Below are 27,249 nucleotides of genomic sequence, written 5' to 3'. Positions count from 1 at the left end.
CCATGCCAGCAGTGCTATGGGAATGCAGAAGGGCCCCCCACCCCAGGGGAAGAACCATTACCTGATCGGCCAGTGAGGTGGAGAGCATGCTCATGAGCTCCCGCTCTGCCGTCAGCCGCCACATCTGCTCCCAGCCCAGGTGACGCAGGCGGTCCAGCAGGAGCAGGATCACTCCTGAGTGCCAGAGAAGAGGGTACTGGGTCACTGAGGGAGCACCCAGCACTACAGAGCTGGAGCACAGCAGCCTGCATTCCTTCATCCCCTGGGATATACCGCTTCTCTGCTCCCACCCACACTAGCCCAGGATGCTGTAGCAGCCACTTCATTCTCATCAGGCTCTCCTGCTTCACCTCAGCCTTTCCCAGCCTCCCTGTGCCAAGCGTTGCCCCAGCTGGATGTGCCATGAGGCTGCAGGGCCCACCCTGGCAGCCCACACTCACCCGTGTTGAAGCCACGTCCCAGGGCCGGCCATGGTTTGTGGTTTTTCCACAGATTGCCCAAATACCAGTCGCTTTGATTCTCCACCAGCCCAATCACCTGCTTTTCTGAGGAAACAGAGGGCCATGGATGCAGCTCGTTATCGGTTCAGAGGGCCTAAGCAAATGCACTGCACTGGTTCTGTGGCAGGAGGGGACTGCCACCCTGAGCCCAGCACCCAGGCCCCTGACAGAGCCCCAGGGGCACCCTGTCCTCACCAGAAAACTTCCCAAAGACAGCCCAGAGCTCAGCAATGTCGGTAGCAAAGGTGATGTCAGTGTCCAAGACGATGACCTTGGAGAGGTTGGAGGGCAGTGCCTTGGTAAGCGTCAGCTTCATCAGCCCGTAGATGCCAGAGTAGTGCTTGTTGGGGATCCACGACACCTCCGGCTGCAAGGCAACACAGCTCAGGGCTGGGCATGGCCAAGCCCTTCCCCTGCCTGGGCAAGACAGCTCTGTGTGCCCAGTATCCCGTGCAGATGAGGCCAGCAACAGAAGGGCACACGTTGCTGTGGAGTCAGCCAAGCCTGGAGCATTCCCTTCAGCCACCAGAATGCCCATCTGGACCCCAGTGTTTCAGTGCTCGCTGAGGGACTCAGCTCTGCCACAGAGGCAGGGCTACCCAGAGAGGCCTCCCCACCCCTCCAGTACCAGCCCTGAACCCCTTTATCAGCTGCACCATTAACAAGCCCAGAAAGTTGAGGGGGTGAGTGAGGGACCAGCAAGAAAAAGCTAATGAACCTCCACCTGCTCGCTCCTCTTTGCTACTCCCCTCAACCCTCTGAGCACTGGCTTGGGACAGGGCAAAGGGAAGGGCAAGTGCCTGCCTTCAAGTCATCGGCGTTGTAGAAGCTGACGTGTACAGAAGGCACCATCCAGGACTGGAAGAGTGTCTGGAGGATCTGGTGGGCCACGGAATCTGTGATGAAGTGAAAGTGGAGGGGGTTCTTCCTGCCAAGGGTAAACACAGTAGCACTCAGCACCACAGTGGCATGAAGAGGACACGGTCCCCATCACTCCCATCCTTGCCAAGGGACAGACATCAGCTGAGGGGGCAAATGCAGAAAAATCAACCCTCTGGGGGAAACAAATCCCTCTCTGTCCCTCTAAGCAGTGGCACAGGGGCTAGAGAGGAGCCCTAGCCCCTCTCCCACAGCACTGCCCCTGCAGCAGCTCATCTCAGAATCCCAAATAGTGGGCCTCTGGCACAGCACTTCCCCATTACCTGTGGAAGAGGATGGATTTCACCAGGGTGACCACGTCCCGGCTCGCGTTGTGCCCGGCACACACAATTGCAACATGCAGGAGCTGCCCAGAGACAAATAGTGCCTTTTTGAGATTGGACAGCCCCTCCTTTCAGGGACTATCAGCTCCTCCCTGGGACCATGCCACAGGGAGAGACTCCATAACCCACCACATCCCCTATGGAAGGAGCCCCAGAGAGAGGCAGGAGTTCCCCACTTCAGAAACAAGGGGACCAGGAGTCTGGCTGCCACTCTGCCTACCTGGCCTCTCTCTCTGGAGAAGGAAGATACCCTCACCCACTGACTGTGGCTCACTGAGCACCATGGAGAGCCAGGATGAGGCCCCAGCATGGCCAGAGCATAGGGAGAACAGTGCCAAGTGGACTGCACATACATCCATGCTCCACCAGGGTCTCAGCCTCCCATCCCACAATATCACCGTGCCAGTGCCATCACCCACCTCACATTTGTGCACTGTCCGCTGCTTGGGGCAGGCTGTGCGATTGCTCCTCTCGCCCCCGGGGAGATCTCCATCCTCGGCAGAGGTTCCCCACTGTGGGCTGCCATCGCTGCCCTCCATCTGAGCCTGGCTGAGCTGCAGGCGGAGCTGCTGGTTCTCCTCCTCCACCCTGCGCACCCGTGAGGCCAGAGCCTCCCGCTCCACATCCCGGCTTGGCTGCTCGCCCAGGCAGGGTGGCAGCAGGAGGAAGCGGCCATCTGTGGAAGAGACACGGGTTATGTGATGAGTATGGCAAGGCTGGGAGGGCGCAGTGTAGATGGCCCCAGGTGAGAGATCCCAGCATACCTCACAAGTGTCCAGCCAACATCACAGCTCTGCTCCCCTGATCCCTACACATGCCCCTGGAGATGTCCCCAGTTTAGATACACCTGCAACGACTTGCATGCCCACAGAGCAACCACCCCAAGGCCTCAGCCCCTACTGCCCACCCCCTGCTGCACCTTCCCTTGATCCAAGGAGGAAGAGAAGGGCTCACTCACATTCAAGGCTCCCCACAAAGAGGTAGAGCCAGGAGAGGAGGATGGTCAGGGTCACCGTGGCGAGCAGCAGCTTCAGCTTTGTGCGCCAGGAGCACAACATGATGTGCCAGCAGGACACGGATGGCAAGGATCAGGTGGGCAACCCGAGCCCGGCTGGCCCCAGCATCCTAGAGCCTGTGAGGGGCAGGGAAGCAAAGAGAAGTGTCACCAACAGCCTGCACCCACGTGTCTTGACATCTCCCCAGCAGGACATCCCCCATTGCCTTCTCCCTCTAGGACAGCAACTGGACAAGTGCAGTGGTAAGACAGATGCCTGTCAACACTCCAGAAACAGTTTCTCCCAGCCAGCACCTTCCTGCCCTGTGCTGGGGTGTTGGGCATCTCCCCAAGACTTGTCCTGCCAGCCTGCCAGGGCTGCAAAGCCCACGGAGGGGGTACCTCAAACATGGAAGGGGGTGGGAAGGAGATCTCCAAGCCATTTCACCCCAGCTGTGCCTTGCTCCTTGCCATCCCACAGGCCAAGGCTCCCAGGGGAGGGGAGAGGCAATGCTGCGAGGCCTCCCTGAGCCGGGCGGTTGACGGAGCCTGCCCGTGGGAGGGAGCGCGGTCCCTCCCCCGCCGCCTGGGCAGGCCGAGGGGCTGGGGCTGCTCCGGGGAGATGGCCTCAAAGCCGCGGCGCGGGGCCGGCCGGGGCCCGGCGGGCTCGGGGAACTCCCGCACCCAACACCGCCGCCCATTTCGGTGGCAAAAACCCAAACGCTTCGGTGAAACTCGTCCCCCGGCCCGCTGGGGCACGGGGCGGCCGGAGCAGGCCCCTCGCCCCGCGGGCGGGACGCTCCCGAGCACCCCCATGGCTCGGGACCGGCGGAGAACCTGCCCCGGGTCCCCCGGAGCAAGCTACCCGGGCCGGCAGAGACCCCAAGGGCAGGGGACACCCACCTCACCCCGCAGCCTGGCCTCGCTCTGTCCCCCTCCCCTCGGTGCAGCAACATCTGGAGGCTCAACAAAAGCTGCCGTCGGGATGAATGGGCCGGATTAGGGTCTGCTCCCCCTGCACACACCCGCCTGAAGTCCATTGATGTGCAGATGCCCCTGAGGCCGCGGGGCCTCGAGCAGGCATCTTGGGAGAGCACACCACCCCCGCCCCCCCTCCCCCGGGCCCCTGGGGCCGGGGTGCAAAACGCCTGCCCATTGCAGGAATCGCAGCTGAGATGGATGGATGGCTCCATCCACCTTCAGTGAGAAATACTCAGGCATCGCAAGGGCTGGGGCATGGGCAGCCCGAGGGAGCATGGCCATCCTAACCCACTGGGGATGCTGCTGTGTCCACATGGCAGTAGGGATGGCACCTGAGCGCTGCACTCCTTTTCCTGGCAGAGAAGGGGTCCTGCTGGCACCACAGCATCCTGCAAGCCAGGCCCGGCATTGACCTCCTTTTCTGCTCTGTAGAGCAGACCAAGCACGGGCATGGGAGGGAAAGGGGAGCTGACACATGGAGCCCACCATGCCCAGGCACCCCTTGTCCCTGCCACAGCCATAGGCCTCGCTAGACATGGCCAGGTCTCCATGTGCTGCTATCAGCTGCCTCCCATCCCACATGCTGAGCTCCACACAAAGTTTGGGAGATGCCCAGGCCAGGCAGGAGGGGCAAGGGAGCAGTGAGGAAAGATCAGGGAGGTCAGTCAGCATCCAGCAGTCTGGGAAGCTGAGGGACAGGGAATAAACAGCACTAACAAAGGATAGAGAAGGTGGTGGCACACAGCAGAGCCTGTCCTGCTCCTGCTTGCCCCCATACCCCCTCATTGCAGGAACAGTACTCTGCCCCCAACCTGCACGGGAGCACACTACTAAGACGGCACTTTTGGGAGCCAGGATGGGACCTGCAGCAAGCCAGCTTCCAAAACTTCTCCCAGATGGAACCCAAGGATTCCATCCATCCCCCCCCCTCATAGCACACCCACCCCTTCAGCCACCCCTTGTCCTGCTCCTCAACTAGACGCTCGCCTTCCCCTCAGGCGGCGATTTCCATTTCCTTACCTGCCTCTCCCCTTGCCTCCCTCCTCGGCGTCTCCCCAGCCGGCTGGCAGCCCACTGCTGCTGCTCCCTCCCGGGGCTGCCGTTCCCGTCCTCCCTTTACTCCTCCCTTCCAGATCTGACACTTCCCCCCCCCCTCCCCGCTCTCAAACCCAAGCTCCCCCCACACGCCCCGTAGGCCCCCCTTCCAGAGGAAGAAAGAACAAACAAAACAAGAGATTAAATTCGCTTTCTACTCAAGAGCCCCCAGCGCCACAGGCACGGAGTTGCCCAAACTGAATTCAGAGGAATCCATTCTCCTTCCAGCCCTCTTCCTGCTCCCAGGCCTCAAATATCCTCCTTTACTATGATAAGGAAAGGACCAGGATTATCTACCCCCTACCCAGCACCTGCCTCCTCCTTTCCTGGGCCAGGTGTAGGAGACTTTGTCCTATCATGGAAAGATTTCGGGGGGCTCAGGACAGCGGCAGAACACACCCTGTCTCCCCCTGGCTAGCAGAGAGGGACTGAATGGCTAGCCCAGGACACAAGTAGGGCAAGGGTGGGGGGCAGACCTGCTACCCAGAGAGAAGAGATACTGGCCACTATTTGAGCACTTGCCCCATACCTGAGAGGGTCCACGCCCTACCTTAGATTTGAAAAGGAAAGAACTATCCCCCTGATGTCTCAGACTTGCCCCAGTCCACCGGGAGCGAGCAGGACGCCGGGGCTGGGAATGCTAACTATGCAGAGACAGGCTCTACCTGCAGCTTCCCCCGCGCCCGGCCCCGAAGCCGTGGAAAGGCGGCAGCCCCAGCCCGGGGCTGGAGCGGAAAGAGAAGGCCCGGCCGAGGGTGTCTAGTGCTGCGTGTGCCTGGATGCGGCCGGGTGCGGTGGGAGGAAACCAGTACGGGCAGCAGGCAGAGGGGCTGGGTTGCAGACCGCCTGCACGGCGCTCCTGATGAAATGTAAATTGCCCCCCGCCCCAGAGCCTCGGGCGAGCCGCGGCGGGCCCCGGCCTGCCCGCACAGCCACAGCAGCACCTGCAGAGGCACAGGCAGGGGCCGAGCCCCGGGGCAGGGGCAGGCCGGGTCTGCGCCCAGGCAGCCCCCAAATCCCTGCCCTGGGAGGCACGTTTGCCTCCCGCTCGGGCAGCTCCCGCTTGCCCTTGCAGAGTCCCGGGTGCAACAGGCAGTAGCTCCTCAGCAGCGCCCTTCTGCCCTATCCGGCCCAGCCCCAGCAGGGAGAAAAAACCCCCGGGCTGCCCTGCTACTCCCCTGAGCCAGGAGCTCCCCAGGGCAGAAACCCTTCCCTTTGCTCCCCCACCTGGCCCAGGGCACAGGGAGCTCAGCTCCCGGGACCACCCTGCCCCATCCCATCCATCATGTAACGAGTGCTCCAGCTGAGACAGTGGCCAAGCAGGGCTTCCCCATGCTCTGGGAGCAGCCCAGACCTGCAGCCCGCTGCCAACAGCCCTGCTCTGGGAGAGGAAGCCTCCTCCTGCTCCAGCTGAGCACCAATAGCTTTTCCTGTTCTCCATAACTTGCTTGCTCCCAGCATCAGGCGCAGTGCGGTGAGACCCAACCAGGCCCTCGCCAGCCAGGGCAAGAACAGGGAGGCTGTTGGGGAGCATAGACATGGCAGGGGTGGTTTTAGGATGTTCATGGGGGTGGGGAGGAGATTACAAGCCAGAAGGCAGCTACAAAGTCTCTCCTCCTCCGTGAAACGTTAAAGGCACAGCAAGTGGAGGACAAGGCTGGAAAGAGCTCCTAGGCAAGAGGCACAGTGGGTACCAGCAGCTGTGGCACAGCATGCGTGCCTCCTGGCTCTGCCCCTCCCTGCAGTCATGGCACTGAGCCTCTCTGCCCTCCCTCCTCAGTCTCCTTGCTAGTGCCAGACAAGTGCAGCCTGCAGTAAGATGAGAAGTTTCCCAATACTGCCGATTTCCAACCCCAGTGCACGGGCAGAAGTGCTGTTCACAGCAGGTTATCCTCCCTCCCCCACATTCTTCCCAGCTCCTGCTTCAGCAGTGATCAGGGGACGAGGCAAATGGGACAGAAAGAGGCACCCGAGTCCCCTCTCTTGCTGGAATAAGCTGGCAGCAAATGCCAGGGATAGGGCAGGCAGGACCCAGGTCTTGTCTAATGCCTGGACACTCTGCCTCCACTAACAACAGGACGATGGCCAGGGGACAGGGAATGTCACGCCAGTAGAGCTGAGCAGCTGCACAAACATCAGTGCATGCTCACACCAACCTCTGAGGTGGGGGCAGGAGCCCAGGGCTTGCTTCCTGCTGGCCACCCCTCCATGCACACCCCAGGCTCGCCCCAAGAGCTGCCATGTGCTGGTGCCCCACTCCTCCAAGATACTCTCTTTGTAGGACTATGGCTCAGCCTGGCTGGCTTTCACTCTTTATGGTTCAGTGAGTGTCAGGTGAGCAGTTAATGTTTAGGGAGAGCTGGCAGTGGGAACTTTTGCATAGCATCAGCACGTTTCCTCCAGCCCTGCAAGCACAGAGGGGAGCAGCCCTGCTTTCCCATAGCACCAGTTGGCAGAAAGGCCCATGGAAGGGTGGGCGTCTTAACCTCTTGTCTCTTCTAGAGCTCATGTGCACCTGCAGAGGGATGCTGAGGCACAGCTGGACTGCAGGTCCCAGGGCAGTGGCCCAGAGAGGCACAGGGACAGCCCCAGGCTTGCTGCCCCTCTATTGCCTCTCCCTCAGGCATTGCAAGTTAAGAAGTATCCTGGCTGTTCCCCATAAAGAGCTGCAGGACAGCCAGCAGAGGAGTGACTTCATGGAGCTATGCTGCCTTGTTGTCTTACCTAGCTGTAGGCGACAGAAACTGCAAATCCTTCTCCCACGCCTCATTTCTGGAACAGCAACAGTTTAGCTGACCTGCTTAGACTCCCTCAGCAGGAGCCCAACGCAGCAGCTTCCCAGGCTTGCAAAAGGTGAGAAAGGGCCAGAAAGCTGTGGCAAGTGCTTCAAAGCCAGACTGGCAACTCACCTTGAAGGTGAGACTGGCATCACACTTTGAAGAGAGGCAACTGGGGATGATCTCTTTTGCTCTCACAAAGAGATGGGAGGGGACAGGGTGGTTCCTCGTTCAGCAGGTCACCTTTACAGCACGTACTGCAGCATCCATCTGACAAAGTGCCTTATGATTCAGGGTCACCTCCCTGTCCCTCCCCATGGCTGAAATGCTGCCACTTGAGGGGGGCTGTGCCAACCAGCAGATACCACACAAGCAGTGCAGAGCAGGGTAGCTGCAGGAATTTACAGAGGCGGAATGGAATTTGGCCAGAAGAACAGGATTAAAACCCCATGCTCCAGATTACCATGCCGTCCCTCCCTCCCCAGTCTTATGACAAGCAAAACTTAAGTGAGTGAGAATTTCACCTTCATATTTCCCTGGAAAGAGCAACCTGTGGCAAAACAGCCACCACATTCTAGATGTCAGATCAAGCAGCACCTGCAGAGTTGGATACCAAAATGTGAGCTCTAAAAGAAGGAAGCATCCTCGTCTCCCTGCTGGTCCCCAACACCACCAAGCTGCAGAGAAAATCCTAGAAAGGATAAGATCCTCCTGGGGCAACAGGCAGCTGCACCTCAGTTACAGCTCATTCTCAAACTCTCCTTAGGCCTATAAGATTATCACACACACAATCCCGCCACTTCAAGTTCAGTTTTCAGTTCACTTCCCGCCACTGCAAAGGTCATACTGAAAAGTGTAAAGCTTCTCCTTCTGTGACAGAAACACAGCACTTGGGGAAGAGGAACAAACAGTCTCTGAAGGGTGCTGAAGTTCCGAGCTTGGCTGAAGTAGGGACTTTCGTCACCAGACTGTTTCCTTGTCTGCAGAGGAAACAGGCAAGTTCAGGCTGGGTCTGATACAGGAACGCCTTTCTGCTTACCTCTCCATGTCTGAAACCCCAGGAATGCATCAGGGAGCAACTCCTCTTGGCAAGGACTCTGACCACGAGGCCCTGCTAGACACAGTCTGCTTTTGCAAAGCAACACTGCATCCAGTCTCCCTGTCCACAGCCAGGCACTGCGTTCAGCTGCCTGGCAGAGCCCCAGCCAGAGGGCTGTGCAGGGCACATGTGAGGAGTCCAGTGCCACAGCAGAGTGTGCAAGTGCTGCGTAGGAGGCTTAAGCCTACCAGACATCCCACAGTGCTTACAAGCTGGGCAGCTGCATTTTGCCACAACTCTCAGGCAAAGCAAGAGGGGCCACCCAACTAGCAATGCAGTTCCCAAGTGCTCTCACTCCTGTTAGGTCCAAGAAGAAGCTGGAAGAATCCAGTTGGCAATAGCCCTCAACCATGTCTGTGGGGACAGTAGGGCAGCAGAAGGAAGGGTGCTGGTTTTCACTCCTCAGCATGTGCTGTATCCTCCCTCACTGCAGCAGGAAAACAGCAGGAAAGCAGAAAGCTTCTGTGTGAGCTGAGCTGCAGCATTTTGCCTATACTGTTCAGGATACCCAGCCAGACGTGCCAACACTACCAGCTGGGTTTCACTCCAGGCTAGAAGTAAGGATCACCTCTCAGGGACCAAATCACTCCCTGACAGCAGGAAGCTCTTCACCCAAGGGCTGTCCAATCCTTTGGCTGGACATGGCTCTGGAGCAGCCCACATTCCCCAAGCACTCAGCTAGCCCTGTGACCAGTGCCAGGCTCAGGGTGAGCAAGTACCATACATGTCCATACTAGTTATGGGTTTCCCACTTCAGCCTATTCCCTGCACAGCCTGGTGGGGGAACCACCAGAGTTGCTCCAGCCTGGCACCTGGAGGTGACCCCCATGTCTCTTCCCCCCATGAGCTGCTGCCAATGTGCTGCTGAGACCCCCAAGAAACTCAAAGAAGAGGTAAGTGTTCAAACACACCAATTCCAGCTTTACCTCCCTGCAGTACAAGTTGTTTGATGCCAAGAGGATACTCGGCAGGTGAAGTATCAAAATGGACCTTTTTCTGGGCCTGATGAAGCACAAGCCTAACTGATGACAGCTGCTCTGACACTGACACAGAGGCTACAGAGTATTGGATCAAATCTCATCCACACGCCTCCCTAGCGAGCACAGCCTGGCACAGGAGGGACCAGGCCTGGGCACTGTGCAGGAGCATTTACTCAGGGCAGGAGGACCTCAACTGCCTCTTGAAACAGGAGCAGCATCGGGGCTGATCTCCAGTTCCCTTTCCCTCTTCTGGGATTAGGTTTCTACTATCTGCATTTTTGCTGATGTCTGTGTTGCAGCTAATGGCCAGCTCTGGATCCATTAGGTTCACCAAGTCCTGGTCTCCGGATATGCTCTGGGCATCAATACCTGTTCACCCCTGCCATTTCCTGATGCTTTTACTACCGTGGTCTTGCGGCAGACAGTAGTTCCTGAGGTCAGAGCCAAATAGGGTCAGCAGCCACGAGCTCCGGCTTTTATCCAAGTCAGCAGGCCCTCCACCAACTCCAGCCCCATCATCAGCACAGCTGGAACACCCAGCAGGCATCATGCCCATACAGCAAGGGGTGGGAATTTCATCTTGTGGAGTACTGACACCCCAAGTTTCCAGCTGGCAGTGCCCATGTGTAGGGACTAACAAAAGATTCCACCCTCACGCCCCAAATCTCCTTTTTCCCTTGAAATGCTCTTGAACAACCTGCACCGGGAGCTGCTCGCTGGTGGGATAGGGGAGACCATATCCCAACACATCTAGCCAAACCTACCCCACCATTGTCACCAGCAGAGCTGGGTAGGTGTTTTCAGCTTAATAGTTATTGATTGAAAACTGCAGTTTCCAGACAGCTCAGACCTATTTCCTCTTTCAATACAAGTTTTGGACACAAACAAAATGCTTTGTTTTCCAAGCAAAAAGTCTCATTTTGCATTGTTTTGTTTGTAATTGAGCTGCATTACATTTAAAAGAAAATATAAAGGGTCTCTCAAATTCATCTGTGCTGAGGTTTTTTTCCATCCAGCTTTTCATTTTGGGCACTAAATCAAGCAGTTAATTATTTGTTCAGCTCTGCTCTCCAAAAGATCATCATGAGCCAAAGGGCCAGAGCAGCTCTGCCCAAGCTACAGTGCTGAGGAGGTGTTGATGTTTTTTGTGCTGTAGGCTCCTTTCAGGCCTTAGCTCGAGCTCCCTCGGGACTTGCAGGCGGGGAGGAGGAGAGCAGGGTCATGTAAGAGGAGTGGCAGGTGCCCCACTGAAAGGGCATCCACCTGCTCCACTGCACGGTGCTTCAGGACACATAAGGTCACTACCCCTGCTTGAAAGACATGCTAGAAGTAGGGCTTCCCATGCCAACTGCCCTCCACAGTGCAAACACAGAGTCATAGACTGTCTTGAGCTGGAAGGGTCTCACAAGAATTATCAAGTCCAACTCCTGGCTGCACAAAACAACCCCAAAAACCACACCACGCAACAGACCATTGTCCAAACACTTCTTGGACTTAGCCAGACTTGGTGCTGTGACCACCTCCCTAAGGAGCCTGTTCCAGTGCTAAACCACTCTCCAGCTGAAGAACTTTTTCCTAATATCCAACCTAATCCTCTGCTCACACAGCTTCATTGCACCACGGTCCCTCACTAGTCCTGTTGATTATTGGGACTAGAGCGACTGTTCCAAATGCCATCTCTTGCAATGCCAAACTGTAGTCTGGCACACATGAGACACCTGACAAGGAAAGGCAATCTCTTCACTTCCTCTGCATGAAAAGCAGCTGTGCCACAGGGGAGGATGCTGCTCACAGAGAGCCAGAGCTCATGGATGCAGCCTGGTGCCTTTTCCACCAGATACTGGCCCAAACTGGGAACTATGCTTAAGAAGCCTATCTTCCTTGCCCAGAGCTATTCCTGGCACCAGTGCCCTCAGAGCCCAAGCAAGGCTAAAAGCAGAACTCATCCACACAGGAATGGAACAACTGCACTATAAATAGCAAACCAGGATGGCTTAGGACAGGTTCTAAAAAACCCAAGCAGCAAAACTGCCATCCACCCAGGATGCCTTGGGCACTTTGTAAGACCTGAAGAGATTCCTGAGCTGCAGAGAGGCTTATACATTGCAACAGTGTGGAGAGAAAGCTGCTGTCCAGCCTAAGACAGCAAACTTATCTACAAAAAAAGCTCAGGGAGCATTTTGCATTTTGGAAATGAAGTAGTGACTGATGGGGGCAAAAAAAAGGACAGGAAGTGGATCCCAGAGGGGAAGCAGTTTCCAAAGCCAGGCAGCAGAAAGAAGAACACTCCTAAGACCCAAACTCCTTACTAACCATTCCCAGCACTCCTCCCCTCCTGCTTCCCTTTGTGTTCCCATCCCTGGGGTTTCTCGCACTGCTGAACTAAAGCCTGAACTTGCACACCAAAGGACAAAGGCAAGGAAGAAACAGCATACCTCAACTCAAGCAGCAGATGAGTGACTCAGGACAAAAGCTCATGTCTCCTGCAATCCACAGCCATCTCTGTGCAGTGCCCAGCCTGCACCAGGAGTCAGACAGAGGCATAAGAGCTCAGCCCATCCTGTGACCATCAGGGTCAAGTTTCCCTCCTACTTCTGGGAAGAGTCTTATCCTTTCCACCATACTTGTCCTCACTACTCCCTCTTCCCTGCTGGTGGCTCCATCCGGGTTCACAAATATTCCACCTTCCCCTTCTCACTGACAGCATATGTCCTACCAAGGGATCTCAGCCTCCACAGATGAGGATATGACCAGCCTCATGCAGTACTGCCAGGCACCAGCCTCCCACTCTCAGCAGGGAGCCTTGCTCTTTCAGCAATGCTGCAGCATGGCTCACTTGGGCATACACTGGGAATAAGAGCACAGGGAAGCCTGCTGGGAAATCGGGAGAGGGGTGTATGCACAGGGAAAGCACAGACCCGAATCAGATCATCCAGTATGTAATCACAAATGCATGCAGGGAAGCAGTTGCTTCCTCTGACAGAAAGGTTATTTTTGTTAGAACAGGAAGACAGCTCTCAAAAAAATCAAAACAAAACCACCAAATCCCTGCTTTATTGCTCCTAGAGCACCAAAACCAGACAGAGCATAAGAAGCAAAGACATCCAGTGCTGACTACAAACCCACCTTGAGAATTTTGGAAGCCCACAGGTCACTTTGCTTCCCCCCCATGACTCTCCTCTCACCCCTTGCCCTTCCTCCTCTGCACAGCAAGCAAGAGGAGTGGTAGAGGTCTTGAGTTTAGCCAAGTTTCCACTCAGAGAACAGAAGCTTGATAACAGACTGGACAGGATGTGAGCACCCATTGAGGAAAAGGATTAGTAACCCCCTAATCTGCACATTTTGGAGTCTAAGCACTTTACTCTGCTCTTTAATTAAACCCTGGAGTGCAAAGATTGCCAGAGGGTGGAGAACATGGAGAAAGAAGGAAAGGAAACAGGCAGTGGCTTAAAGGTTGTTCCTTGTGGCTTAAATGCAAGGAGGGGGGCATCACTGGTAGGGATGTATTTTACCTTAAGTGCTTTATACCAGAGCTGTTGAGCATCCTGTTGCCTTCCCTGATCCAATCTATGGGAGAGTTGAGGGCAGGATAAAGGGGAAACTGTGCAACAGCCTGGGGATGACAAAGGAAGGAACAGGGGGATCCATCAGACTCCACAAAGCTTTACCTGTGGCAGCTTTGCCTGGCTGGCCACCACTCCCTCCTGAGTTCCCTGCCTCCTGGGAAACAATACGAGCGCCAGAGCACTTCTGTCTCCACTTCACAGACCTGTCTACACAAAAGGGCCTTGTTCCAGCACTTATCTGGCTCCAAGGTGGGGAGGGGCCGGTGTCTCACTGCCCTGGCACCCAGGCAGCACGTTCAGCTCCATGCTGGGCTCCCTTGAATCTGCCTGGCAGGGGAAAATTTCCTGAGACAGGTAAAGAGGGAAACCTTTTACCACAGTCCACGACAAACAAAACAGTTCAAATAATGGCTGGTTTCCCTCAAGCTGTGCTCAGGCCCACTGTGCCCACGCCAAAGGCAGGCAGCATGCCTGAGTCTCCAGAAACCACCTGAGCAGTGAGGACAGGAGCCCCATAGCACGGCACAGGGAGAAAGGCAGCTGGTGCTGTAGCTGGAAACGGGAGTGCCAGGGATCAGCCTCACCGCTCAGAATGCTGTGCCTCCAGCTCTGCTCCCACCAAACAAAGGCAGGGGGGTGCATGTGTGCAGGGACAGCCTGTCACTCCTACGTCCCTCTCTTCCCTCATTCCTATTCTTTGGAATTCCTCTCTTCTGTTTGCTTTGTTTCAGACCTCAATGAACAGGAAGAAAAGCGAAGGAGCCTTGACAAATCCGATCAAGGCACAGACATGCTGAGGCTCCCTCCTGCTGGCATGCCAAGCCCTGCACTAATGAGGGGCAGGGGAGAGAGAGATGGTCACTGAAAACAGTGGCCCCACAGAAACACTTAAGGTAAAGGACAGAGGGAAAAGAAGCTGCTAGGACAGAACAACGACAGCACAAGCTCCCAGCCTTCAGAATGGAGGTCTTCCCATTTTTCCTGGCCCAGGGAGCTTGTTCGAGCTCCTCAGTCCAGGTCCCAATGACCTACTACCCATTACACTAGAAACAAGCAGTAGAACATAGTAGTGCCTGGGGAGAAGGATCCAGACATGCACACTCAAGTGAAGAGCCATAGAGATGGGATCACACTTTATTCGAAGGATTCATGTGGCAAAGCTGGTCCTTCCCTCCAGAGAACTGGGCTAGAGGGGCTTACAAGTGCCAGTGCTTTTGTCTCCAGGGCCTCCCCATCAGTCCCAAATACCCCCAGACTCAGGCCATGCACTTATCCTGTTTATCCATTTAGAAGCACTAAAACAGCAAGGGAGCACCACATGTAAATGATCTACTTAACACATACGGTAACTGACCTTTGAAAGCTGCCAATGTTGCAGGAGTAGCTGGGAACAGCTGGAGAAGTTGGCAGGGCCTGGTGGTGGCTGTGAGGACTCCCTTTAACCAAGGATTCGCAGTTTGAAGGGCAGATAAGACATCTCAGCTGTACTTCAGGGTTTTGGAGCTTGCTGTCACCTGAAACCCAAAAGACAGTCACGTGAAGAGCCACTGCATAAGAGAGCTCTGGGGACAGGTCCCTGCACAGCCAAGAGTGTCACAGATCAATGGCACCGAACACCTCGGTCCTGTCCCCTTCATCCAGCCTGTAACAAAGCACAGCTCAGTGTCACCCAAGGCTACCTAAGCAGCCCACGAGTGAACGACTATTTGAGCACTGCATGTTCCTAGCTGCAGATCACTGCACTGTCCCATAGCACGTTCCCCACCCACACAAGGAGGACTGTGCACGTGTCCCCAGAACTGCTGGCAAAGGCACAGCCACTGTATTTCATCGCAACACACGAGTCTTCACACCAGCTCTCCAGCAGGATGAGGAGCTGGGGGAGGGATCCAAGTTCCCTGGCCCCCTCCCAAACACGATAGCAGCAGTGAGTGTCTAACTTGTGAGGCAATGAAGGGATTAACTATCACATCCAGTAATCTGAGCCCCTGTGACATACCCCATAATGGGAGTTAAGAAAGTCTATCTAGATAAATGCACACAGGGAGTGAAGAGGGGTAAAGGCAGAAGAGAGAGAAACCAGGCAAAAACCCACCACACAACTTGCAGTGCAGAAAGCAGGGAGGTCTGCACATGTTACTCCTCCTCAGGAAATCCTCCTCCTCTGCTGGGATCTTGCTCCAGCTCCCACAGAGCTGGGCACACACATTTCACAACGGCAGGCTGAAATGGATAAGCCCTTCTCCCAGGAGGTTACAAAGATTATCATCTTATTATCAGGAGAAAGCCCAAACCAGAAACACAGTCACACCAATATGCCAGGGCAAAGGAATTGGAGAAGAATTGAGAGTTTTGATTTAAAGCCCCTATATGCACACATCATTGCTCCAAGATGCAGCAGGAGCAGGACCTTAAAAGCAAATAAAAACCTACCAAAAGCATCTGTCTGCTCTGTCCCACCTGTTTTAAAATCCCGAACAGAGAAACAAGTGTGCAGTGTGCTGTACTATTGCACCCCTCTAGACAAAGCAAACCCTAGGCCAGCCTGGCACAGCAAAGGGAGGCAACACTGATCCCAATAAGAGCTGGAATTAAAAAATAACAACAGTTGCTACCTGAACAGTGAAATCCAGCGACTCCAGTAATGAAGTACAGCACCACACTGCTCAGCAAAACCCTCCTTCAGCAACAAAGCCTGACACTATTTTTGCTTTGCGAAGTCTTCCTCAGATTCTGGCTACAAGGTGGTAGCCAGTGAGAGGACACGTACAGATCTTATGCACATGTCAGTAAACAGACATCCATCTCCTCCATCATCCCCACTCTGCTTGTCCTGATCTGTCAGCTCCTGCCTCAGACCAGGTCTAAGAGTGGAACCTCAAAGATGGATACTTCTGGAGCAGAGGGAACGGGATATGAACCAGGATGCCAAACCCTCCTGGCACACATCCCTTTTGCAGGCAAAATGCTGTCCCTTGTGCTACCAGGGGTTTGCATTTCCAGGGAGCAGTTCAGCAGGTGAGACAAGTCCCCGGTAGCCACATGGGACAGGAAGCAGAAGCTGCCTGCAACAGCAATAGCAAAGAGCTGGAAAAGCAAAAGCCCCTTCAGCAGAGCTAATACTGAATGGGAGTGCCAGGCACATGCCTGCCACATACAGCAGTGCTGCCCACTGGGATCCACCACAGCATGACCACCAGCACCATTGGGACAGCAGAGCTCCTGTTCTCACGTGGCAGGAGCCTCACCTCCAGGGTAGAGCCAATGTCACACAGCTGCAACCCAGCCACCAGCAGTTATTTATACAAAACTGTGCACAGGACCTGCAAGACCTGCAGAGTGGGGGGACTGATCTCCAGGTCTGCCGCCTTCTCCAGGTGGGGTCAGGGGAGCTAGGGTGAAGCTGGGGGAAAGGCAGGTCAGAAACCACAGTCAGTTGCCCCCCACCCTCCCAAAAGCAGTTGCAGTGTCCTTTCCCTCAGGGCCCAGCTGTATCTCTCCCTTGGAGTGTTTCCATCAACTGAGGCCACCAGAGAACTGCGTGTCCAAAAGTTTTTTCCAACTGCATCACATGGTTATTAAAAGACATGGCCTCTCCCTCTCAGCCTTTGGCACAGGCAGATTTGAGTATTACAGGAGAGACTGCACACTGCTAATGAATCAGGGAAGAGAGCTATCGAAGTAACAATCCAGGGCTCTAAATGGCTTTCTGGAAAAGGCATCTGGAGGCAAGAGGCAGTCACTATCTCGCAGCAGGGCTCTGCACACATTGCCAGACATGTTGTTCCTCCTGGGAAGCCAAAAAGTCTCTCCAGAGATGCCAAGTCTGAGCTAAGCTGGGAAGGGCAGGAGAACCCTTGACAAAGATCAGCAACAAAATGCCTTCAAATCAAAACACACATAAAAGGTCCTTAAGCTTGTTTGACCTGGGTTTCCCTTCCCCTTAGACTACCACTTCAAGTAATAGACCTGTCAGCAACAGTTCAGGAACTCAAGGACTACACCATCCACATCCCCTGCCAGCTGCTGCCTTTCCAGACCCCAGGAGGGCTGTCTGAGATCAGAGGTACAAGCTGCTCAGAGACTAGTTTGCTTCATTGCCTTTGTCTCCTCATTTGGACAGAGCTTTGGAGCTCTCCTGAAAGGTGTTGGCCTCCAGTGGGATACTGTGAGTGAATCAGGCCTTCCATTCTAGGCGGGGCTCATGTGACAGGGACTAAAATACTCCCTGACACGTCTCGGTCTCCAGGTTATTTGGAGCAAGTCATGATTTATCCCTAGCTATCCCAAAGTATGGGCTGAGCTCATCCAGAAGCAAAGAGAATACATGGTCAGATCATGGTGTGGGAGCTGAGAAGGGCAGGAAGGGATACCCCAAGGAGACAAGGCCAGGAAGGACATCTCAAGCACTAGGACTGCTCCCTTCCAACCACTGTCAGAAAGATCCACATACCTGACCTCATACTGCCAGGCTCCTTCCCTCCTGACAGTGGAAGGACAGAAGGAAGACATGGCTGGGGACAATATCCTCTTCCCACCCCAACTACTAATCTCCCAAGACAAAGCCAAGCATCATTACACTGAGTCTATTCTCCCACATCCTGCTTGCCAGCTCTAACACTGTCAGGTGCTGCATGAAAACATCCTCACCCATCCCAGCACCCTGAAGACATGTTTTGAGCAAGGCTTACTTAAGATGAACTGCCTTAGACCCATGGCAGTGCTTTGCCTGGAGTCCGGCTTCCCAGAAATGGTGTGGTCTCGTGGATCTGAGCAAAGAGTGAGATTCTGGCAGCCAAGCAAGCTAGACTTCAGCACTGTATCCACAGATGGGCTGGCAGAACGTTGGCTTTTTTTTTGGTTTACTTCTTTTCCTACCATTAGTGCTGAGCCTGCACCCCTCATCATCAGAGCACTGGAACTATTTGGCCTCAGTTATAGCCAGTGGATTTCCAGTAAGTCCTCAGCACCCAGACTAACAGTAAGCACTAAGGAAAGAGCTGCTCAATGATCATTCCGAGCACAGTCAAGAGAGAAACTAGCTCCTCAACCCAGCCTTTCACCTCCTACCCCTCCCCCCCACACACACACCATGGGCACTGTAAGCCAAGGCAATTTAAGTCCTGCCCAGTCTCATGGGCTTGCTGCTGCTCTGAGAAGCCACCCCTCCTACAGTGCTCCCTTGCAGCATATTTACCATAAAAAGGCAGTATGATGGTATTCAAACTGTCCTCCAAAATCACTCACTGCAGGAGGGAGATGAACAAAGGGGAAATGACAGTGGGTGGGAGGTAGGGGCAAGGGGTGAAGAAGTGGCTGTCAAAATGCTTCTTGCTAAGAGACAGAATCACACTACCTATGTTGTTCAGAGTAGCCCAAGGACTTTGTGCATCAAGCTTCACCTCTGGCTGAAGACAAGGTGTCTTTGGCAGTCTCCTAGGCAGCCGGCTCTCAGATTGCTGTCTGGCAGAGCTTTAGCTTCTCCTTGAAGGACAGCAGCTGTGGCAGTCTGCACTGGATATGCCCCTAGAGTCACCAGCAGCACACACCTACCCCCAGCAAACTGCTTCAGACCTCTAGACCCAAAGGCTTTGGGTGCTATCTCACCCACCTTTGTCTTACACTAGCAGCTCAGCCACCGCGAAACGCAGAGAACCTCACAGGTAAGCACCCCATGTGAATGGAAAGTTGGGTCCAACCCATGTGATTCTAACTAAAAAGGTTTGTTTAGCGCCAGACTGCTTGCCAGCAGTATCTCATGCCCTTTTTGAACTCAGCCTGCTGGAAAACAAACCCTCGGGGGTAGAGGAGAGAGAGATCAGAAAGGATAAAGTGCCTGCCCATGCAACTGTAATTCCCGCCGAGGAAGCCGCAGGCACACACTGTGCCCATTGTGCAGAGGTAACCGGACAGGAGGAAGGAGGGGCAGCTCAGCCCAGCTCTGTGCGTGCCCAGGAGCCCTGCGAGAGGCCACGAAGCGCCTCCTGGCCCACGGGCACCGCCGCCGATCTTTGCCCCGGTCGGCGTGCGGGGCCAGGCCCGGCTGCGGGCGGCGGCCGCGGGGCGGGCAGGGCCGGCAGCCTGGGTTGAGAGGGGAGACGCTCCCAGCGGAGCGGGGGGCAGAGCCGGGGCATGGCAGGGAGGGAGGGCGAGAGGCCACGGCACTGGGCACAGGTTGGAGCCCCCTTCTGCAACAGGCTGCAGCCGGGCGGGCCCTGCGCCTCCTCCCGCCTGCGAACGGGGGTCAGAGCTGGTGCGGCAAACACTGAGTGCGGCGGGGCCGTGCGAGTCCGGCGTGGGCTCCGGGAGAGCCGCCACTGCACGGCCCGACCCCGGCCCTTCTGCTCCCTCCTTCCGTCCCCCCGGCCCCAGATGGGGATAGACGTTGCCACGTAAGGGTACAAGGATGGCAGCCCCCTTTCCCGAGGCCCCCCGACCTTTCCCAGCCTCCGGGGCAGCGCCTCCCCCTTCTCCGCACCCAGCGGGTGGGCGCGGGCCGCTCAGCCCCCGAACGGAGACGGGCTGCCCCTGCCCTGTCGGTCACACCTCACCCTTCCCTCGCCAGGTGCAGAGCGACGGCTCCCCGCTGCCGGGCAAGCAGCGACCCAGGCACGGCCGCGGGTGCCCACCGGAGCCCCGCCCCGGAGCACGCCCCGGGACAGGGACTGCTGCACGCCGCTCCCCGAAGGGTCGCGGTAGGGCAGGCACCACTCCCGGCGCCTACGCTCGCTCCCCAGCGCCACCGGGAACTTTTTACGGGTGCCGCAGCCAAGCCCCGGCAGCTCCCCCGAGCAGCCCCCCCGGCAGCCCGCACTCCGCCGCCCCGGCCCGCGGAGCGGCAGACCCACGCGTGGGCAGACCCCGTCCCCGCCGCGGCGCTCGAGGAACGTGTCCCTCCCGGGGCCCCCCTAAACCCGCTCATACCCCGGCTCCTCGCCCTGCGGCGACCGCGCTCCCTGCTCGGGACAACCCCCCACAAGCTCCCCCCGCAGCCCCAGCCCGCCGTACCTGCCCAGCCGCCGCCGCCGCTCCTTTAAACCCCCGCCCCGCCGCCCATCGCCCGCTCGGCGCTCGGCCCGGCTCGGCTGGCCGGGGCGGGGCGGGCCGCGGCAGGGGCGGTCCCGGTCCCGGAAGCGGCGCGGCGGCGGAGCCATGGCGGCGGCGGCGGCGGCGGCCCCGGTCCGTGCCCGCGGAGCCGGCCCGGCGTGGCGGCTGCGCCTGCTGTGCCAGCGCTACCAGGAGTACGTGAGGCGGCACCCGGCCGCCACGGCCCAGCTGGAGGGCACCGTGCGGGGGCTCTCCTACCTGCTGCCAGGTGCGGGAGCGGGGAGAGGGGCGGGCCCTCGTCCCTGCGGGCCGGGATCTGGACCGGGACGTGCGGACACCGGGGCGCAGCGGGGCGCGGGGCTCCCCCGGTGCCGGGCTCTCCCTGATATCCGCTCTCTTCCCTCCGCAGGTCGCTTCTCGGACTCGCACGCGCTGTCGGAGCTGGGTAGGTGGGCAGCGGGGACCGCGCTGTGCCCTTGCGCGCTCGAATGCGGGTCCGCTCCCGGGCCCGGCTCTTCTCCTTGGCTGACCGCATCCTCTGGCAGCCCATGCGAGGAGTCTGCACGTCTTGCTGCCCTCCTTCCCTTGTCCCCTGCCCGGGACAGAGGCAGCAGTGCCGGTTTGGCTTGCTTTCTGTGTATCCATTCTGTGGTGTTCTCTTCCTTTTCCAGTGTACTCTGCCTCCAACCTCTTAGTGCTGTTAAATGACTGGATTCTCCGAAAGGACCTGCAGCAAAGTTTGCCCGTGGTAAGGCTGGAATGTGTGGGAGGAGGATTTGGGACACATGCTTCTTCCTTGCAGGAGCTTTCAGGGATTGTCTGTAGAAACTTGATAGGTCTGCTGTGGCCTCTCTTTGTGGTCAGGTGTGGAGAGACCAGAGGCAACCTCTGAGTGCAGGTAAATAGCAGCCCTTCCCTGTAGCTCCTGTCTTGGAGTGGCTAGAGCACTCCCTGGACTACAGAAATCAGGCCCTGACTTGCACCAGAAACTCCACTGGCTTTTTTGAGTAGCTCAGAACTTGAGCTAGGCAGAGGTATTGCTGAATAACTGTTATTGTTTCCAGAGCAGTGGCTCGGGAGCACTGAAACTCTGATTCTGTCCCTTCGAGTCTTTCCTTGAGCAAAACAAACAGAAGCACCTTGCTTCTATATCTTGCATGAGCCCCAGGCTGGTTCCCAGCACTTGTTAGACCCTTTGAGGAATGGGGAGGAGGGTGTTTTTTTCCAGACAAGCCTCTTGTTACAGGCCTACCCAGTGTGTGAGTTCGGTGTAGGCAGCTCTGACTGGTGCATCAGGTGTGTAACAAACAAATGCAGAAGACTTCCCTGGTTGTTGAGATCAAAGACAATTTCAGCTGCATTGTCTTTATTGATGCTTTTTAATGGGTTAAAGCCTGTGGTTGACAGCAGCAGCAAGTTCCCATGTGGAGAACAGGGACCTAGACTGTCTTAGGGTTCATACCAGGAATCTAGATGCTGTATTCAGAAGGCAGTCACTGTGGTGCGCCTGTGGACTCTGGGTCTGCTTCCCTTTACTCCAAGAATACTTCTCTCATCAGCTCTGACTCAGAAAGGAAGTGTACCATGTCTCTCAAGTCTGGGATGAGGTGGAGGGGAGAGTTTTGCCATGGAACTCAGGCACAGTGTCACAACCCAGCAGACTATCCTGCTGTGTCAGTTGGGGTAGAAGGCAATTCAAGATACAGCCGTGATGTTCTCCCTGTTTCTTGAGTAGCAGCCCTGTGTGATACTGTGATGTCTCAGTCTGCCCCTGCTTGGAGGTAGATAAGTGGTCTTGTGCGTAGGCTCCAGCCACAGTAGAGACATCAATTTTTGTTTCTGGAGCTGTGAATTCCAAGGCCATCTGGTGCTGGATCCCACCAGACTGGGCTGTGTTTGTGTCCTCTTTAACTCCAGAGCAGAACCTCTGTCTTATCACCCTCCTCCCCTCTGTGTTTTGCAGTCACTGCCCCAGCAGAAGCTGCTGACCTGGCTGAGTGTGCTAGAATGCGTGGAGGTCTTTGCAGAGATGGGGACAGCCAGGGTGTGGGGGGAGATGGGCCGGTGGACCATCATTGTCCTCATCCAGCTGGCTAAGTAAGTGCTGTGGGGGGAAGGGGGCAGCGTGCTCTCAGAAAGGGAATCTGGAGGGCACTCAGTTGCAGGAAAAAGACCAAGCAGGACTGAGCTGCTAGTCCCTGAGGCTGGGAGAGTTTGGAGCCCCACAGGGTACTGGATATTGTGCCACAAAAGGGAATGTTTACACGTCTCACCTTGCCAGTTGCTCTGAGCAGACCTGAGTGTTTCCCTCTTCAGTGGAAGCCACCTGTCCAGTGCAACAGGAGCCCAGCTGCGTAGTCTGGTACTGAAGGCTTCCACGTGTCTGTTCACAGAGCCATCCTGCGTCTCCTCCTCCTGCTGTGGTACAAAGCTGGCATCCAGATGTCTCCTCCCATCGTGCCACTGAACAGGGAGCAGCAGCAGCCTCTCCACCCTCAAGGTGATCCCATGGTGTTGTCATCGTTGGCTTAGTGCCTTGCTGAGCCACATGTCTTGTCCTGCTGGAATTACTTATCAGACCAGTGGTTTGTGCAGCAAGCTGTAAGGTTTCAGTACTCAAGGCTGAGCTGTGTTGAACTTCCCACCCTTTGCAGAGGACGAGTTAGCTTAGTGGCAGGGATGTCTTACAGTGTGAAAGCAGGAGATGGAGAAGTCTAAGCCAGGAACTGCTGGCTGAACAGGGAGTCAGGCTGCATGTTCCCCAGTCTGACAATGAGAAAAGAGGTCCTAGGCCTGGGCAGTGTCAGGTAGATTTACCTTTTCACCCTCTGCCTAGCGTTAGTCCGGTTTGCGCTAGATCAGCTTTTCAGTCTGCTCTTCCTTGGTGGCAATGTAGGGGAGGGTGCTGCCAGCTCTGGGGTGAAGTGTATTGCTTTGAAGCCTGACCCCATGGCTGATTTCTTCTGCAGACACAGAAGGCAACTCTTCAGGGAAGGATCAGACCTATGTTGGCAGGCGTTCCAGCCGTGTTGTGCGCTCTCTCCAGAGCAGTAAGTAACTGTTTTCAACCTGAGGTGTTTCTGCTCTGTGCCCCTTATATTTGATGTGGGTGTGAGCAGTAAAGGGTAGAACCCTGTTTTGGGACATATCTTGCTAGTCACTAGGCCCACTGTGGGTGGGTGTGGATATCAAAGCAACGGGGATTCAGATGCGTGCTGCAAGGCTAGCACTTGAATTCTGTTTTCCCAAGTGAGCTGTGCAACAGAGACAACTCTTCATTAGGGTTATGCTTTGAGGAGCACAGATCCTATGGGGACCTCTACCTGCTCTGTCCCCTTTGGAGGCAAGCTTTGAGGGTGCTGGTCAGCCACAGCAATTGCTGTGTCTGCAGCTCTTCAAGCTTTCGTGTTTCACATCTTCACAGTGCAGAAAGCAGTGAGGTGGTGGTTCAGGGAAGCACGGTAGGAAGGTGTCCTGGTTTTGGCTGGGATAGGGTTGGTTTTCTTCCTAGTAACTAGTAGACTGCTGAGTTTTGGATTTATTACGAAATAATGTTGATAACATGTTGGAGGTTGTTGTGAAGTAGTGGTTACTCTAAGCCAAGGACTTTTCAGTTTCCTGGGCTCTGCTAGTGAGGAGGTGGACAAGAAGCTGGGAGGGAACATGGTCAGGATGGGTGACCTGAACTGGCCAAAGGGACATAGAATGTCACAACCATTATATAAACTGGGGGGAGTTGGCTGTGAGGGGCCAGTTGCTGGTTGGAGATGGGATGGGTATCAGTCAAAGGGTGGTGAGCAGTTGTGTTGTGTGTCACCTGTGTTTCTTGGGTTTTGTTATCTTCCTTTTTGTTGTTGTTATTATTATTTTACTTTATTTCAACTATTAAACTGTGATCTCAACCCATTAGCTTTACCTTTTTCTGCTTTTTCTCCCCGTTCTGGTCAGGGGGCGGGAGCGGGGAGGTGCTCCAGAGCCGGGGGAGTGAGCTAGCAGTTGTGGGATACTTAATTTCCAGCTGGGACAAAACTTTGTGTTAGTGACGACATCTGCTTGTTTCAGCCCCATCCCTGCAGTCCCGGCACTGGGGGTCTCCCCAGCAGAGGGAGGAGTCACAGAGCAGAAGAGCAGAGGAGATGAACCAGCCTCCCACCCCGCTGGGTCTCCAAGAAACTATTGCAGAATCCCTTTACATCACCCGCCCTCTGCTCCACCGTATCCTGCCCTGGCTGTGTGCAAGCTACCGCTGTGTGTGGTGCCGGCAGAGGGTGCTGCAAGCTTGGCCCTGGTGTAGGGCTTACCCAGGCTTCACTCCCTGCCAGGGCTCTGCTTGGGTAGGGGCCTCGGACCTCCTCCCGTCTCTTACACTTTGTTGACTTGCCTCAGCCGCTGGAATTGTGGATACAAGTCTTTCCAGCCCCTTGTCCGGGAACCCCCTCGGACTGCCTTAGGGTGTATTCTTCTGCACCTGGCAGAGCCTTGTGGGTAGCGGGAGAATTGTTTGTCTATGTGCCTCTTGTTAAGCATCTCTCATCTTTCCATTCCTTGACTGTGTGTTCCTAGTATTGAGTTTAGGAGTGTGGGGCCAGAGATCATGGAAGCCCTGGCTCCTCTCAGCAGTCCTGGACATCTCAAGGTCAGTCTGACAGAGTCTTTGTTGGTGCTTGAGCTTGGCGGTGGCTGAGCATCACACTTCCCCATTTCCCAATCTTGGGCAGGCCCTACTGAGAGAAATACATAGAGGGGCTGGTCTTTAGCTTGGAGATTGACATATTTACATACCTTCTGCAACACTTAGGGTGCTTTCTGTTCTGAGCTGGTGCAGCGTGCTCTGCTCGGAGCTGAGAGTGGAGGGCTTTAGAAACACAGTTTCTTTTCCCGGCTGGCTGATGCTACTGTGAGTTAACTCTCTGCCCTCCTCCTTCCAGTCTGAGCTTGCTGAGTGATCTGAAAGACTTAAACAGGCGAGAGCGAGCAGAGCTAAGGCGACGAACCGTCCTGCTGCTGTACTACCTGCTGAGATCTCCTTTCTATGACCGATATTCAGAGTAAGGGGCCCCTGCTGGGCTTTTGTGAAAATTTCCCTTTTAACTGAAATAGCATCAGGGGACTGGGTGAGTACATCTGAACAGGTCTGGGTGCCTCTGACCAGGTTAATCTGAGCCCTTGCGTAACAGCTGCCCTTGCTGCTCCTGCTTTCAATAGCTGGGGCAGGAGGTGTCCAGTTGGACTCGTTCATATTTTCTCCCTCCATAGGGGCAGGATCCTCCTCCTTCTGCGCTTGTTGGCTGATTACGTGCCTGGAGTTGGCTTCGTCACACGTAAGTGGGTCCGGTCCCATTGTTATATCCCCATTTCTGTTGGTGAAGAAAGATGAGGGCAGTTGGGAACGTTTGCCAGTTGGTTGCTGATCCAGGGAAGGAATTGTGAAGTCCCTAGAGCAGTTAGTGCTAGTGCACCCTGTGTTGATGCTTGAGTCATTTTAAACTGGAAAAGGAAAGGATGAATTGCTTCCTAGCTTGATGACAGTAGTAAATCTCTGCGTGCCCTGAGGCTGCAGAGCTTGGTCTCTGCCACCTAGGCCTCTTCTCCTGTGCTTCCTTTCTGCCCCTCAGCTGGTGTACCAGGGCCCTGATTTGCAGCCCTGTTTCTGAACTCTTTTCCTTGACCCCTAGTTTGCAGGGGTAAATGAATGCTTAGAAGTATTGACCCAGTCAGGAACTGATTGTAAATCAAAGGGCGGAACCAGGTCTGTGTTATAGTCCTTCACCAGAGGATCCCTTTATTGTGGCCAGAACTTCATTGCCCCTCTTCCCTGATGATATGAATCTCTGTGGAGTGATTCATGGCAGTGATGTGACATTACATCACCCTGGCATCATGGGATTGCCCTTTCTTTGGGGAGATCACAAAGCTGGCTAGCTCAGGAGCCGCTTCCTCCAGTTAGTGATTTCAGACAGGCTTTAGGGCCTGCATTAAGGCATGTGCTACATAAGCATTTTCATTCAACAGCAAATGCTTCTGTGTTTGCACCTGCTCTCTACTGCTGAGTTGTCTTCCCTCTTCCCTGTGTCACAGCAGTGCCCTCCTGACTCTCTCCATGTGGATTTTCCCCTTGTACATTGTAGACCGCTCCCCCATTCCCATGGGAACTTGGATATGTCAGCTCAGAGGGAGTGATTTGTGTCCCACACCATGGCCATGCTGACCATGTTCCACATCCCGCTTGGTCCCAGCACCACATCGCAATGTTGCCTTCCATCTTGGCAAAAGTAACTGTTCTATTCTGGGGCTCATCTCAGTTGTGGAAGTAGAGATTTGGGATTGTTGGGTATCATAATGAGAAGGGGGGATATACCCTATAGACACACAGCATCAAATTCTTGCCTTTCTACATGTGTGATCCCTCTGTTCTCTTGTTTCAGGGCCACTGATGGATTACTTGCCTGCTTGGCAGAAAATCTATTTCTATAACTGGGGCTGATGAGAAGATGATTATTCTCTGCTAAGATCATGGCTGGACCTTTCTAAGGAGGGCAGGCAGGCTGGGGGGAGGGACGTTGATCATATCTAATTCTCAGTTAAACCATCAATGAGAAGCTCCTGTTCTGCAGGGTGGGGAGGGGGGTATATGTGGGGTTTTTAACGGATCTAGCTGTGAATCATGGACACTACATGTGTGCAGAGACTGGCCACCTATTTCTTGGACCGTTCTGCGGCTGCAGTGATGGTGGTGGGGCAATCTCTTTTTTTAAGCACTTGTTTTTTCTCTTTTTGTACAGCTGTGCTATAATAAAGCCAGGCAGCATAGTGGGGTTTTGGAGAACATTGCCTCACGTGTCAGGACGCTGAGGTTGAACCTGCAACCTGCTTGTGTTGGCCATGCCTGGCCGATCTGCTTGGAGCAGACTTGTCTGTCAAATAAACTGACTGATTGGAGAGAACTGA

The 27,249-nt window shown here is 55.4% G+C and overlaps 2 protein-coding genes across 6 annotated transcripts in view; one reads left to right on the top strand and one right to left on the bottom strand.

The window, feature by feature from the left end:
* The window catches only part of LARGE2 (LARGE xylosyl- and glucuronyltransferase 2), a 26,880-nt gene extending 6,209 nt beyond the window's left edge, over nucleotides 1-20,671 (bottom strand). For 2 of the 5 annotated variants that reach the window (XR_007631550.1, XM_050336576.1), the window contains exons 1-9: nucleotides 15,350-15,705; nucleotides 14,609-14,768; nucleotides 2,721-2,894; nucleotides 2,182-2,438; nucleotides 1,703-1,785; nucleotides 1,305-1,428; nucleotides 696-867; nucleotides 441-545; nucleotides 62-174 (exon numbers count right to left, since the gene is read on the bottom strand). Coding sequence is in view for 4 of the 5 variants with exons in the window: in XM_050336576.1 (XP_050192533.1) it covers nucleotides 62-174; nucleotides 441-545; nucleotides 696-867; nucleotides 1,305-1,428; nucleotides 1,703-1,785; nucleotides 2,182-2,438; nucleotides 2,721-2,820 (954 nt within the window). In the remaining variant the exon portion in view is untranslated. Of the gene's footprint in view, nucleotides 1-61; nucleotides 175-440; nucleotides 546-695; nucleotides 868-1,304; nucleotides 1,429-1,702; nucleotides 1,786-2,181; nucleotides 2,439-2,720; nucleotides 2,895-14,608; nucleotides 14,769-15,349; nucleotides 15,708-20,262; nucleotides 20,327-20,559 lie in introns of those variants that run through there. The other 3 variants (XM_050336578.1, XM_050336577.1, XM_050336580.1) reach the window with 3 other exon arrangements.
* PEX16 (peroxisomal biogenesis factor 16) lies at nucleotides 20,407-27,249 on the top strand. Its single transcript, XM_050336595.1, has 11 exons — nucleotides 20,407-20,569; nucleotides 20,711-20,746; nucleotides 20,973-21,049; nucleotides 22,265-22,398; nucleotides 22,695-22,801; nucleotides 23,271-23,351; nucleotides 24,364-24,516; nucleotides 24,865-24,937; nucleotides 25,230-25,349; nucleotides 25,558-25,622; nucleotides 26,727-27,249. The coding sequence occupies exons 1-11, from the start codon at nucleotides 20,407-20,409 to the stop codon at nucleotides 26,783-26,785; spliced, it is 1,068 nt and encodes a 355-aa protein (XP_050192552.1). The 3' UTR covers nucleotides 26,786-27,249.

This window comes from Myiozetetes cayanensis, unplaced genomic scaffold, assembly GCF_022539395.1.
Source record: "Myiozetetes cayanensis isolate MyiCay16 unplaced genomic scaffold, myiCay2020 scf6-25, whole genome shotgun sequence".
Classification (NCBI taxonomy): domain Eukaryota; kingdom Metazoa; phylum Chordata; class Aves; order Passeriformes; family Tyrannidae; genus Myiozetetes; species Myiozetetes cayanensis.
The sequence above is the reverse complement of the archived record's forward strand: the minus strand, read 5'-3'. Positions and strand labels throughout refer to the sequence as shown.